We start from the raw sequence: 15,961 nt of genomic DNA on the forward strand, positions 1-15,961 counted from the left end.
AATGAATAAAAACCATTTAAGAAAACAATTAAGCAAATGGAATTCAGAATAAAAGTGAGGAATGCTTTGAGCTGAAACTGAAGTGAGAGAACATCCAAAGAAATACTGTAAAGGCTTGTATGGGAATAATGATGATATGCCAGAATAACATTGAAGTGGATACTATTAACTTAGATTATTTCAATTTGCTCTACATGGGGCTGGGGGTGAGCTGACCCAGAAGCTATAGCTGATAACAGAAGGTGATTGCAAATTTACTGACCACCAATTCAATAGAACCACACCCACCCGGCAGAAGGTGCTTTAGTTGCCAGGAAGCTTCCAAGCCCAATTCAAAGTGCTGATTATTAACTATAATGTATTTTAAGTCTTAAATCCTCTTTTCCTTTGGACCAGGGATGTCAAACTCAAGGCCCGCGGGTCAAATTTGGCCCACGGGGTGCTTAGATTTGGTCCACAGGACCACCCTGGAAACAGCAAAGAATCAGCCGCAGTGCCTCTGCCAACAAAAACGGAGCTCAGGAGGGCCACGCACAGCCCTCCTGAGCTCCTTTTTCACTGGTAGAGGGTTGCAGGAGGCCATCACGGCTAAAAACATTTTCACTGACAGAGCACTCAGGCCACCACAGGTGGCCCCAATATGAATGGCTTCAAGCTGGCCATGCTCCCCCTGGCCACACCTCCCTGGCCCCACCCCCAAGGTCAAACACAACCCTGATGCAGCCATCAATTTCAAAGCAGTTTGAAACCCCTGCTTTGGACAATCTACTTCAGGGGGATTCTGCCTGCCTCATACAGTCTACTTGGAGAGAGCACTATAGACTCCTGGCCCCTGAAGGTTGTTACTGTTTTTTTCAGTAACAGCCTCCTCATTATGGAAAATGTTGCCCTCGTTGAGTCAGAATGACCTCCACCTTTTTATGGGATGATGGCTAAAAACACTTAAATTTTCACAGAACCTTTAGAATGGAAAAATCCTTCAACAATTGCATAAGGGTGTTTGTTTATTACCCACTGCAGTCCAGAGATTCCCGGCAGCTTATGTAAAGTATAAAGCCAAATAAAATATCAATCTAATTATAAAAGAATTAAAGAACTGGAGCCACACAGAAAGCTATAAGTGATAAAAAATATAAAATGAAGATGGCTTGCTAAAATCAAGAGAAGACTTTCTGGAACATTTGGAAAGTGCTTTTGAAATGTTAGCAAATAGGGGACTGGAATCTAAAGCAGTTCCTCTCTGTTTGATTGAATTGGTTGGGCTGTTACTGGTATGAGTAAGTGGTCCTACAGATATATCCAAGTGCCAGGCCAGAACAGCTTAAATCAGCAGCTTAAATTGCACATTATCAAGAGAAGATTTTTATTTCATGGAATACACTTTCACTCTAGGTTTTGTGAAGGAAGTTTTAACCAGAGGAATGCTTTTAATTCTTTCAATTCTACAATGTATAAATATTTTACCTTTAAATCCCGATGCACCACACCCATCTGATGACAATGCAAGACAGCTTCCAGGATCTGCTGAATACAATGGCTAGGAAGAAGAAACATTGTCACATTATGTCATATTCCTCGTTATGGGTAATGGCCCGAGATAATGTTTCTCAGTGGTCTCCATTTCATGCTTCACTCCTCCTCTCATTTTCTATCTTCCTATGTGCTTTTCTGCTGAGAGCCAAGCAGAACAAGCTTTCATTACAATTTTAGCTTATTTAACAAAGAGAAATCTGACTCTGTAATGAAAACCCACCAGGGAATCTTTTAGCGTTACTAAGGCTCCTTTCTTTAAAAAAATAACAAAAAGAACTTAGAGGTTTCTTTATGAGGTGATAGCAAAAACAACCTTCTCGCATAAATGTTGATTTTAGATGACATGACCATCCCAACAGGGCTACCATTACTGGGCTGCAAAACTCCAGATAACAATGAGATAGCAAGAAGGTCCCGCTATTTGGCATCATCTAGTGCTCATTAATATTTGGTAGATTTGATATGGTAGCCATAAGAACCATCTTGTTGGTAGATCTCACCAGGGTTGCTAGATGAGGTATAGGCATCATGCAGGAAACATAAAGACACAGGTGGCAGAACAGACAGAAGAGCCACCTGTAAAACGAAATGACTCGATTCACAGATGCTAAAATGCAATTGGGTCTCAATTTCAAGCCTGCAGCAAATTTGTATGCATTAGGTTGGGTATCTTTTACCTTCTGCAAGGCAATCTCATGGATTATCTTCTCTGTGTTAGATACAATTTGCTTTACAAATTGAGGAGGAAACATTTATTTCACAAAGACCCAATATACCCACCTAGGTCAGTATTACATTGAATTTTAAATGATCAAATTTAAATTGGAAATTCAGATACAAATTAAGAACCATAAAAATGAACTGAACTGAAAAGGAAATTCATTATTTGTGAGATTGAAAGGCATACATTACTCTTTGATTATCTAAATCAGACCTTTGGCCTAGAGAATTTTCCTTTTTCAAGGGAAGGCTGAAGGCCACCGATCTCAGTTGCAATTTAGTTACGATGGGTTCACAGATTGTGCCAAGCATCATACAGCTTCATCGAGTTCAGTTTAGCATGTTATGTAAACCTGATCTATTTTGTATAAATCATACTTTATAATGAATATGCTGTGTGAATTCATTTAATAAACCATAGTACAGCACGATGTGTGATCCCCTGTATAATCTTGACCACAAAACATGCTAATCGCCTGCAATTATCTAATCCCCATTAAGCCTTCGCCCACCTGATTAAAAACAGTATTTTTCCTCTTGTTTCAGTGAAATTATCACAGAATGTTGTGATATATAGCATCACAGATTGCTGCTATTCTAAAAAGATAATAATAATAATAATAATAACTATTATTAACTATTATTAATTATTAACTATTATTATTATTAAGCTATTAACCAGCCTCAAAGGCTGTGAATCTCACTAAAGATTAACCAATTAATAATAATAATAATAATAATAATAATAATAATAATAATAATAATAATAATAATAATAATTTTATTTCTATACCGCCCTTCTCCCGAAGGACTCAGGGCAGTGTACAACCTATTTAAAAACAGAATAAACATCAATTTAAAATAATTTAAAAATATTAAATAAATTTGGCTTAATTTAAAACCCCAAAAATTTAAAACATCCAATTTAAAATTATGTTGCTAACCCAGCCTGGCGGAACAACAGGGTCTTGAGTGCGCAGCGAAATACCCGGAGGTCAGAAATCTTACGAATTTCCGGGGGCAGTTCATTCCACAGGGCTGGGGCTCCCACAGAGAAGGCCCTCCCCCTGGGTGTCGCCAGCCGACATGACTTGGCCGACGGCACCCTGAGGAGACCCTCTCTGTGGGAGCGGACATAATAATAATAATAATAATAATAATAATAATAATAATAATAATAATAATAATAATAATAATAAAGCCCTAGTATACTAATGGTTGAAATGTAGTCTTAACAGAAGAAATAGGCAGGCCTAACCGAGCAAGGAGCTGAAAATAAATTTTATAAGTGAAAAAAGTAATGTTTTCACTCTTCTGGCCTATCAATTTCAGATAGAAAATTTAGAAACCAGTTTTTCTAGATAAGTGTTTTTCAGCCGTAGCAACTTGAAAATGTGTGGACTCCAACTCCCAGAATTTCTCAATTTGCCTGCTAACAGGGGAATTCTGAAAGTTGAAGTCAACCAATCTTAAATTTGCCAAAGTTGGAAAACATTCTCTTAGAGATACTTTGTTACCTTCCGGTACCTACCTGGCATCTGCTTCACTATAGTATTCTCTGGCAACAATGTCTTCAAACAGCTCCCCTCCAGTTACACTGAAAAGAAAGGAAAAGAAAATCAGCTTCCATTGATTGACAACGCCAAATAATCACATGTACTATGTAAGGACCTTGATCCAAATTTAGGTAAGTATCAGACAGAAAGAGTTTAGTCGATGCAGGCTGAATTGTAGAGGATAGTGGGCTCACTCTGTGCTCCTAATCTCATGATGACTCTGTCAATCTTAATCGATGCCAGGGCTTACACAGTATGGTTATTCTGACCTAAATGCATGCTCATATATATTGGGGTTTGATTTTTTTTTCAATTTAGTGATTGACTGTAGGGAACAATTACCATTGTTTTGATCACTGATATATACAGGTAGTCCTGGATTTACAACAGTTCATTTGGTGACTATTTAAAGTTACAACGGCTCTGAAAAAAGTGATTTATGACAATTTTTTACACTTACAACCTTTGAGCGTCCCCATGATCATGTGATCAAAATTTAGATGCTTGGCAACTGACTCATATTTATGACGGTTGCAGTTTCCCAGGGTCATGTGACAAGCAAATTCAATGGAGAAGCCAGATTTATTTAACAACCATGTTACTAACTTAAGAACTACAATGATTCACTTAACAACTGTGGCAAGAAAGGTCCTAAAATGGGGCAAAACTCACTTAACCAATGTTTCACTTAGCAACAGAAATTTGTGGCCCAATTGTGTTCGTAAATTGAGGACTACCTGTAATTCCATAATAAACTAGCAATTATGAAAGGCATATATGTTTGAGAAAGCAGGATACTAATATATAAATACACACCTGAAGGATATTGTAACTTGCCATATTCATGGTAAGATAGGTTGTAAGAATAGGGGACTTTTTAAAAGAAAAAAAATACTGCATGCCATGCTAGATTCACAAGTCTGTTTTTTGCATATGCAAAACTATGATGAATGGCAAAACAGAAAGGCTGTTCAAAATAGCTTTAGTTTCTAATCTGCCTGGATATTTTTTGAGACCACCAAAATGAAGTTAAATAGAATTTTTAAAAAGTATGAGTTAAAACTAGATATTCCCTCAAGGGCAGGAGCTTTACTAGAAATGACTGAATGTAATACATATGCGGGACCATTAAAGGTGAACAAACATTAATGGGATTTGCTGAATGCACTGAATAAAAACACTGTGAAAAGTTAAAGCTTTGAAAAGTAATTACAGCTTGATATCATATTTGGATGAAAAATGGCAGATGCCCAATCAAGGGGGATGACGGGAGTACTTGGGTTCTTTAGAGCTGAGAGATTGGGAGCTGGGGTCAACCAATCAATCAATCAATATGGTCATTGACTAATTCAAAAAAATGAGAAATTTTGAGACCACAAATAAAAATTATAATAACACTAATGAGCCTTGGAGGTTGGACAGCCTTGCTATAGGGTCTCCTGCTTGAGCAGGAGGTTGGACTAGAAGACCTCCAAGGCCCCTTCCAACTTTGTTATTCTGTTCTGTTAATGATAAAAACATGATCTCAATGTACTACATATTCTACCAATATTAAAGCAAAATTTAAAGAAATAAAATTACATTGGTGTCACAAGAATAACCGTTAATAGAATGAATCCAGGTGGCCTACAAATATTAGATAATTAGATGTAATCAGTGATCTTTGCAGTCAGGACAATATAACAGAACATGGCAGGAAGTGTGTGGGGGAGTGGATTCCCTGGGATATGGAGGAAAATCTTCATTGTTGGGAAAGAAGAGGAATGTCTGTGGGTTTTGAACTATTCTTCTTCAATGAACATAGTTTGAAGAAGGACTATAATCCTAATTCATACATTTGTCACATATAACCTCATATTTCTTTTATGCATGAGTGAGATTTCCATCAAGTATATATTTTGTTTTGTTTTATTTGCATAGTGTCTTGGCCATTTATGGATAGGGCAATTGACTTTCAGCATCACAAATTCTATACCTTGCTATCTGTGAGGAAGTTATTAGATTTTTCATTCCCTAAACCAGTTTTTCCCAACCCTGGCAACATGGTGCTAAGCCATGGTGGCGCAGTGGTTAGAATGCAGTATTGCAGGCAAACTCTGCCCACAGACTGGAGTTTGATCCTGATTGGCTCAAGTTTCCATCCTTTCGAGGACAGTAAAATGAGGAGCCAGACTGTTGGGTTGATATGCTGACTCTATAAAACCACTTAGAGAGGGCTGTAAGCGCTGTGCAGCAGTATATAAGTCTATGTGCTATTGTATTAAGATATGTGGCTTCAATTCTCAGAATTCCCCAGCCAGCATGAGCCTTAAAGTTGCCATGTTTGGGAAACTGTTCTTGGCTTATAGAGCATCTATGTCTTCCTAGTGTTTTCCAACACAGTGTTTCTTGCTTGTCTAATTGCATACCTTCTTGGAATTATAAGACCCCCATTTCCATCCCAATCTTGCTCTCTTGGTAGAGACAGAAATAAAGAAACCAAGAGCAGCCTCTGGGAAGAAAGGTTAGAATAAAACAGGTATTTTGATTATGTGAATTTTACAGTAATGAATCTAAGCTGAAACTTAGATCTTAGATCCTTTAGATCCTGCCTGCTTAGATCTAAGCAGGCAGGATCTAATTTAAAAAAAATGGAGAGAACAGTGCAAGAGCAGCTGGTTCTCCAGGGACTCCATGTTAAAGATGCTAATTTTTGCTCTAATAACTTTGAAAGGACTGATCTGCATAAAGAGCAATGGCAATTCTATTAAAGCTGCATGCCTCATAAGGGGGCATTTAAATGCAATCATTTCATGAGTTGATGAAAATTCCAAATGTTGCCGTTCTCCATTTGGGACCATCACAGATTAACCTACTCCATTTCCCATCTTTTTTAACTATGGGAAATGCCTTGAGGAGTAAGAGATGGAATAGTTGCATTGTTTTTTTATTAGCTACTGCAGGAAACAGCTCTAACATCTAAACCATTTAGTTACTACTTTCTGATCAGAATGGGGCACAAGCTATCTGGCCAAGGTATCTAAGAATGAGTGTCACCATTTCAAAGTAGAAACAGAGGATAGTTTTTAAAAAGTTGTCCATGATGTATATCACTTGACTCATAACTGATAGTCCGGAAAGTCAAAAAACCATCCCAGAAAAAGACCAAAGCAACCATTTCAGTATCACTCCTAAGAAAACTTCACTAGGCAGCCAAACTTGATTGAATGGTTCTTTATGGTTTCTCATTAAATGGGGGCTAATGTTTTTTGTAGCACTAACCTGTTTTTTGGGAAGATGGTAACAGAACAACAAAAAACAGTGTGTACACACCATACACAGCAAGAGATCCAATATGCAACATGGAATTCCCTGGAGAAAAGCACCCTATGGAAGATGAAGTAGGTATGCATGTTTGTGTCTATAATCTTTTTATTTCATGGAACTCTCAACATGTATATGAAAATGTTTGGACTTTCTGTAATTACTTACAGGTCAAATATCAAATAATGGTGTGCCTCTTCTGATATGCTGTCATGGAGTCTCACTGCAAAAATAAAATAAACGTAAGATTATTATTATTATTATTTACTTTATTCATTAAACATGAAACTCAGTCAACTGAACATTCAAAAATGCATCACAAATACCATTGACTGGTGCTAATGGTTGATACAGGTTTCTGCCAGTGTCCTAGGTATCAACCAAGTACCTTCTTAATATGTACGATGTTCCAAGTAGTGCAGTTTTTTGCAGTTCCGCTGGTGTTATTGCAGGAAGCTGCAATTTGTTGATGTATCTTATAAAATTCTTGGACATGGTACCAAGTGCCCCGATGACAATGGGTATCACTGTTACATGTAACAGTGATTATTTTTATTATTATTATTTATTTTTATTATTGGATTTGGCATTTTGTCCATCTATTGAGTCCTTCCCAAGGACCTGGATAGGCTGATGTTGTTTGATGGCTATTATCACAGGTTGAAAGCTGTTCCAAGTAAAACTGCCTTTTGCAATTGACAAGTGGTCATTTTGTCAATGCCAATTGGATTAAATGGAGCTCCAGATGTCACTATAAAATATTATTATGTCTTTATCTAATAATTGAATTTTTTTACAATTCTAACAACAATTTAATCTTTCAGTTCTGTGGTTCAATAAAACACTGCCTTGCTATAATGTGAAAGTACAAGAGCAAAAAATAAAACAATATTGAAACCTATCTCTTTCATTTTCTCAGACATGCCTCCTCTTCAGTACTCAGTACTGCCAGGAGTTGAAACCCAAATACATCTATAGGATGCAAACACAGAGATGTTCTTTTAGACCATGACTATATTGCAACATTTCCATGGGAAATAATGATGATATCAGACTGTGAAACTAATAGAATACAAAATTTGGATGTAATACAATGGAGAAGAGCAGAAGGAGATATGAAATTAAGAGAAGGCAGAAAGCAGACTTGGGACCAATAGATAGTTGTGATGTCCCGGTGCCTGGAGGCTGTGCAGATCTGGATGTGAAGTAACAGGCTTCGACTCAGCCTTTCCAAGACCGAGTGGCTGTGGCTTCCGGCGTCCCGATATAGCCAGCTGGTGCCATCACTGGCTATTGGGGGCGAGGTATTGGCCCCCACGGATAGGGCTCACAACTTGGGTGTCCTCCTGGATGCATGACTGTCTTTAGAAGAGCATATGACAGCCGTGGCCAGGGGGGCTTTTTATCAGGTTCGCCTGATTCACCAGCTGCGTCCCTTTCTGGATTGGGACTCCTTACGCACAGTCAGTTGTCCACTAGGAGAAGGGCGGGATACAAATTGAATAAAATAAATAAATAAATAAAAATAAAATAGTTATTTTGTATTTGTGTCCAGATGTGGATTGATGGGATTAGTATTGTTGCTGAGAATTGGGAATTTATTTGTTTCAATTCAAATATTCAATTCATTCAGCTTATATTAGCCAATAACATTTTTCAGATCTTTGTATTGTGTGTTTAAAGCTATTACAACAAAAGATGCATTGCATACGTTGCAATGTTGCTTTACCATTGTTCGCATCATGGCCTGGTTCAGAAAACAATATACACCTTGATTCATAGTATGATTTTAAATTAAAATAGGAAAATATGTATTGCTTCTAAGTTGTCATAAAATAGTCAACCGGCCATTGCTTGAATTCTTAGCTGAGTCATCTATGTGGTATAGCTTAGAAAATTTTCCTTTAACAATTAATTAACAATTAAAATGTGTTGGAATTTAAGTGTTAGTTCAGATTCAGGAGAAATCACTAATGTACATCAGAGATATATGAAAATATTTTAATGTTATTTAAGACAAGGGGATCATAGGTATTTAATGTATTTCCATGGATATTCAGCTTCTGGTTGTAATTCAATAGATATATTTTAAGGCACTCTGACTATATGGGACTCAAACGCACAAAAGCATTGCAGATCTGAAATTTCACCTTGCTCAGAGAATTGGGAATGAATCGTAATTGTAATTTTCAGCAATTTTATCTGGAAATCACTATAGCTTATCCAGTTTCTTTTGTTTAGTAACATGTTGGATCAGGATGAAAGCTGAACAATATCACGGATAAGAAACTCTCCATCTTCCAAATAGCAATTGAGGAGATTCTCAGAAGTGCTGTAATCAGGGTTTAGAATAGGATAGAAATGTTTTACTCAAACTTCAGAATGTTAACCTTGGAATCCAACAATGAGTTATCAAATAGATGCTTTCTACTCAACCAATAACTAATGTAATTTGTTTGGCAGGGTACCTCAGCTTTAAAAGAAACCTTACTATCACAGCATTCTAGCAGGCAGGATGTCTATGGATGCGGGGCTTAATTTGATATTCTCTGACAAATTCTTGTGGACACCAGTTATCAAGTCAATCTTCCACCCCGACATCCCATCTGGAGATGGCTTCCATGTCTAAAGTGGCATTCCCTTTACTTCAATTGTAACTCTGAACAAACCTGGAAGCAAAATGTGGAGCATACCAGAGCATACAATCAATGAGGCTAATAGCTTAAAAACATCCAAAAAATCCTTCCTCTCCCATCTTTTTCATCATTAAAATGATCATAGGATTTGGCTTTTCCCATCACAAGAATAGCATAGTGAAAAATACACAAAGAAAGAAAATTGGTGTCAATTTATTATAGGAAATTTAAAATTTTTGTAAAGAAAAAATATGAATTCTTATTGAAAGAGCTTGCACTAATGAACCCCTTGAAAAGTTCATTCTTTAGAAGGATGCCAGGCTAGCTCTATAGATTTTACAATCCCTGAAAAGATAATACGTATTTCAGTTCTCATCTAATTTTGGTATGTTTCAGAATTACTTCATATTTCTGTGAATTAGAAATTCAAGTAAATGAGGGCAGAGATGATATTGTTGCCATTACTGAAACTTGGTGGGATGAAACCCACAAATGGAACATACAGCTAGAGGGATTTAAATTATTTAAAAGAAATAGACCAAGTAAAAGAGGAGGTGGAGTTGCACTATATATAAGAAATAACTACATCTCTACAGAAATAGAGCATAACAATGATGAAAATTATCTTGAATGTATTTGGGTCAATATTAAAGGGGGAAAATGACATTGCCATAGGACTATACTATAGGGCACCCAACCAAACAAACAGAGGAAATAGATGGACTTTTTGCTAGTCAACTAACTAAGGTATGTAGGAAGGACATCACAATAGTAATGGGGGATTTTAACTACCCTGACATCAACTGGGAAACAAACTCTTCACCAAGTGCAAGATCCAACAGGTTCCTAACAAACTTAGCAGACAACTTTGTTTCCCAAAAAGTAGAGAAGGGAACAAGGCAGGGGTGAAATGCTCCCGGTTTGGACCGGATCGCCCAATCTGGTAGCGATAGCGGTAGGTGGTTCGGAGAACCGGTAGCAAAAATCCCTGTCCCCACCCCCATGCCCAGCTTAGCTGCACGATCATCAGAGGTTTTTTTTTTTTTACTTTTAAAAGCATTTTTTCTAAAACGTCTTCAGCCAAAGAGGTTGTAAAAAAATGCTTTTAAAAGAAAATAAAAGCCTCTGACGATCAGGTAACTCAGCTAGGATGTCAGAGCCTTTTAAAAGCATTTGTTTTACAACCTCTTTGACCGAAGAGGTTGTAGAAAAAATGCTTTTAAAAGTTAAAAAAAAAAGTTGGCCACGCCCACCCAATCACATTACCCCCCACTAACCCATGCCGATAGAACCAGTAGTAACAAATTTTACATTTCACCACTGGAACAAGGGGATCAGCCATATTGGACTTAATTCTCACTAACAGAGATGAAATGATATAAGGTGTTGAAGCTACAGGAACCTTGGGGGCAAGTGATCATGTAATATTGGAATTCAACATTATGCAAGAACAAAGTCAAACTAGAGTTTGGACTTTAAGAGAGCTCATTTCAATAAACCTAGAGAGATCTTGGGAAGGATTCCATGGATGAGAATCCTCAAGAGGAAAACAATTCAAGAAGCTTGGGAAATTTTGAAAAGTGAGATTATAAAAGCCCAGTCTAGCACAATACCAATGAAGAAGAAAAATAATAGCTCTCAAAAGAAACCAGCATGGCTGCATAAAGAACTCTCTGACAAATTGAAAGACAAAAAGGACAAGTATAAAAAGAGGGGCATGTATCTAAGGCAGAATATCAGCAAATAGCCCGAGTCTGCAAAGATGAAGTGAGAAAAGCTAAGGCTCACAATGAAGAAAGGCTTGCGACAAAAGTAAAAAAAAACAAAAAAGCTTCTTCCAAAAACAAGACAAAAGTCAAGGAAACAATTGGTCCATTGCTGGGAGAAAGTGGCAAGAAGGTGACAAGCAACAGAGCTACTTAACTCATTTTTTGCATCTGTGTTTACACAAAGGGAAAAAACAGTCCAACCTATCAAAAACAGCACCACAAAAATCAGATTAGGAACACAAATTAAAATAGGGAAGAACATGGTAAGTGTGCACCTGTCTACCCTAGATGAGTTTAAATCACCAGTACTGGATGGATTACATCCAAAGTTTCTGAAGGAACTGGCAGACAAGATCTCAGAACCATTGAACTATATCTTTCAAAGATCCTGGAGCAAGGGGGAACTGCCAGAGGACTGGAAAAGAGCTGATGTAGTTCCTGTCTTCAAAAAAGGGGGAAAAATAGATCCAGGAAACTACAGACCTATCAGCCTGACCTCAATACCAGGGAAGATTCTGGAAAAGATAATCAAGCAACGAATCAGCAAACACCTAGAAGTAATCAAAGTAATAACCAAAAGCCAACATGGGTTTATCAAAAACAGATCATGCCAGACTAATCTTATTCAGGGGTGGGTTCTAAATTTTTTTACTACTGATTCTGTGGGCATGGCTTATTTTGTGGGCATTGTTTAATGGTCATGTGACAAGCAATTCTTTAGGATTTAGCAGAAGTACTGGTCTACCAGGCTTTTAACTGTTTGCAGAGCTATACCGGTGTACCCATTTGTTTTTGGAGCTTTCCAGTCTACCCATTTGTTTTTGGAGCTTTCCAGTCTACCCATTTGTTTTTGGAGCGCACTGGTCTACCACCACACTGCCTTTACCACTGATCAGCTGTAGGGCGGCCCTTTGAAGTGCCGCGGCAAGAGTTTAAACAGTTTTTTGCTGCTCTGCCATTACCGAGAGCATCGGAAACTGCTTTCAGGCAGCTTGGCCTCAATTGCCAATCTACTACCACTGAGTGGTTTACATGGAGAGGATCGATTCTAGCCGATCAGTTGGGAGGCTTCTTGGCGTCTCAATTTAAAGCTAAGGTGTCTTGTTTTTTTTTCCTCTTCTTTGTCAAGTGAGCCCTGATTTTTTCCTTCTAGCTGATCAGCTGGGACTTGGGAGGCAGTGAATAGATTGGGGGCGGGGCCAGGCAGAGATGTATTTATTGCTTCTCCAAACTACTCAAAATTTTCATTACCGGTTCGCAAGAACCGGGGAGGCCCAGTACTCTTCAACATCTTCATCAATGATTTGGACAAGGGGATAGATGGGTACTCATCAAATTTGCAGATGACAAATTGGCAGGAATAGCCAACACTCCAGAAGATAGTCTTAAGATACAGAAGGATCTTGAGAGACTTGAACATTGGCTGCTATCTAACAAAATGAAATACAACAGTGAAAAAAGTAAGGTTCTACATTTAGGGAAGAAAAACAAAATGCACAGGCACCATATATGTGGTACTTTGCTCAACAGTAGTAACTGTGAGAGGGATCTTGGAGTTCTAGTGGACAACCATTTAAATATGAACCAGCAGTGTGCAGCAGTTGCCAAAAAATCCAACATAGTTCTGGGCTGTATAAACAGAGGGATAGAATCAAGATAACGTGAAGTGTTAATACCACTTTATAATGCCTTGGTAAGGCCACACTTGGAATATTGCATTTAGTTTTGGTCGTCATGATGTAAAAAAGATGTTGAGACTCTAGAAAGAGTGCAGAGAAGAGCAACAAAGATGATTAGGGGACTGGAGGCTAAAACATATGAAGAACGGTTGCAGGAACTGGGTATGTCTAGTTTAATGAAAAGAAGGACCGGGGAAACATGATAGCAGTGTTCCAATATCTCAGGGGCTGACACAAAGAAGAGGGAGTCAAGCTATTCTTCAAAGCACCTGAGAGCAGGACAAGAAGCAATGGGTGCAAACTAATCAAGGAGAGAAGCAACTTAGAACTAAGGAGAAAGTTCCTGACATTTAGAACAATTAATCAGTGGAACAACTTGCCTCCAGAAGTTGTGAATGCTCGAACACTGGCAATTTTTAAGAAGATGTTGGATAACCATTTGTCTGAAGTGGTGTACGGTTTCCTGCCTAAGGAGGGGGTTGGACTAGAAGACCTCCACGGTCCCTTCCAACTCTGTTATTCTATTCTATTCTATTCTATTCTATTCTATTCTATTCTATTCTATTCTATTCTATTCTATTCTATTCTATTCTATTCTATTCTATTCTGAATAATTGCAGATTATACTAATGGAATTTGATTAAAAACAGCCGAACTTAAATTTTGGATTTGATATAAGTCTGTGAGAAATATAAATATTATTCAAATTTTAATCATAACATTTGCATAACTTATTGGAAATATCCTGTTCCTATCTGTTCTGTGCTATGGCTAGAAAAGCAAATGCAATTCTCCTTTGAGACAGATTCAGCTTGTGACAACCTAGGGAGATACATTTATGAAGTTTTCATAAACAGTAGAAGCGGCCTGGTTGCCACTCTCTTCCTCCAGGATATTTTCTGACCTATCAGTCATGTGTGTGTGTGTGTATGTGTATGTGTGTGTGTCTATATCTCTATCCAATCGGCATCATCTATATCTATATCTACATTTATCTATACATTTACATCTAAGAGCCGTAGTGGCACAGTGGTTAGAATGCAGTATTGCAGGCTACTTCTGCTGACTGCCGGCTGTCAGCAATTCGCCAGTTCGATCCTCACCAGCTGAAGGTTGACTCCGCCATTCATCCTTCCAAGGTCAGTAAAATGAGGACCCAGATTGTTGGGGGCAATATGCTGACTCTGTAAACTGCTTAGAGATGGCTGTAAAGCACTGTGAAGAGGTATATAAATCTAAATTGAGATTTTTTATTCTCAGTATTCCGGCCAACATATCCAGGTGAGAAGAAGTCAATATATAAAATGAACAAGATACAAATAAAAATTAACCTTGTGGTTCAGCCAAGTCAAGAAATAATGGAAATGTATTTATGTTATTGTTGATTTTGAAACTATAACTTGTATATTGCTCATGTTTATTAATAATTTTAATATGATCACTAAATGATCACTCCAGTATAAAACTGGAAAAAAAAATAACCAAAGTTAGTTCCTAGTAAATGCAAATACTTCAGGATCACAAGATCTTAAAATCTTGGTCTCAAATACATTAAGCTTAACATTCCTCCGCACTAAAAACTGATTCACACTACCACTAATGCATTTTTAAATTATTCTTTTAGGGTTTGATAATCTAAGCAATTATGTGCTGTTTCTGAAAGTTCTGAATGTTAATAACAGAAAATCTTTCTTTAAAATGTTTGGTTTTCCATTTCAGTTTAAAACATTCTTCACACAGATGGGAATTACTGGGGTAGAGGGCAATTATTTTAGATGTTGATGAAATTGGTTTGGCCCCCATTAGAAATTGACAAATGGTTTAGTAAGTATAGGACATATTTTGGAGAAACATGTAAATCTTCTTGAAGACCATCTGTAATAGCTGTGCTATTACAGATTAGCATAGTTCTGCATTGTATTTCCTAATTTTCTGTTCAAGATGGACAACAGTTTATCTGGAAATGGAAAGTTACAAATGCAAATTATTATCTAGAAATGTCTCCATTCAAATTTTTCTGTTACTAGGTAAGCTGCTGTACTTTGCTCTCAGTTATTTTCATGTTTTAAAAAGTTAGTAGAATATGAAAAGGACTTCCCTCTGCTTGCTTCTCTTCTCAAAGGAGAAGGAGAAGGGCTTCTTTGGAGCAGATGACAGGGCACAGCAATCCAGAGTGTTGTACGTGTGTATAGAAAACAGGAAAAACATATAAAAAACAAGAAAAAAATTAAGGAAATGATTGGTCCGTTAATGGGAGAAAATGGCAAGAAGGTGAGGAGCAGCAGGGAGAAAGCAGAACTGCTAGACTCATTTTTTTGCATCAGTCTTTACACAACAAGAAAAAAAGGCCAACCTATTAAAAAACCTCAGTAAAATGCAGATTAGGAATGCAAATCAAAATAAGCAAGAAAATTGTAAAACAAGACCTATTCATTCTAGATGAGTTTAAGGGATGAAATATAAAATTTGTTACTACCGGTTCTGTGGGTGTGGCTTGGTGGTGGTGGGGTAATGTGTCTGAGTGGGCATGGACAACTCTTTTTTTTTTAACTTTTCAAAGCATTTTTTCTAATGCTTTGAAAAGCCTCTGCCGATAAGGCAACTCAGCTGGGATCGTCAGAGACCAGGGTATGGCCTCTGAGGGCATGGTGGGGGGGGGCAGGGATTTTTGCTACCAGTTCTCCGAACCACCCGCCGCCATCGCTACTGGATCGGGCAATCCGGTCCGAACCGGGAGCATTTCACCCCTGGTTTAAATCACCAAT

General features: G+C 37.6%; 1 protein-coding gene across 8 annotated transcripts in view; it reads right to left on the reverse strand.

Annotated features, from left to right (window-relative positions):
* CAMK2A (calcium/calmodulin dependent protein kinase II alpha) overlaps positions 1-15,961 on the reverse strand; it is a 148,621-nt gene that overhangs the window by 40,284 nt on the left and 92,376 nt on the right. For all 8 annotated transcript variants that reach the window (XM_087887502.1, XM_087887499.1, XM_034402450.3 and 5 more), the window contains exons 4-6: positions 7,281-7,335; positions 3,785-3,850; positions 1,465-1,537 (exon numbers count right to left, since the gene is read on the reverse strand). In XM_087887502.1, the coding sequence (XP_087743628.1) occupies positions 1,465-1,537; positions 3,785-3,850; positions 7,281-7,335 (194 nt within the window). The remainder of the gene's footprint in view (positions 1-1,464; positions 1,538-3,784; positions 3,851-7,280; positions 7,336-15,961) is intronic.

Source organism: Pantherophis guttatus, chromosome 2, assembly GCF_059756535.1.
Source record: "Pantherophis guttatus breed Tessera chromosome 2, ASM5975653v1, whole genome shotgun sequence".
Taxonomy (NCBI): Eukaryota; Metazoa; Chordata; class Lepidosauria; order Squamata; family Colubridae; genus Pantherophis; species Pantherophis guttatus.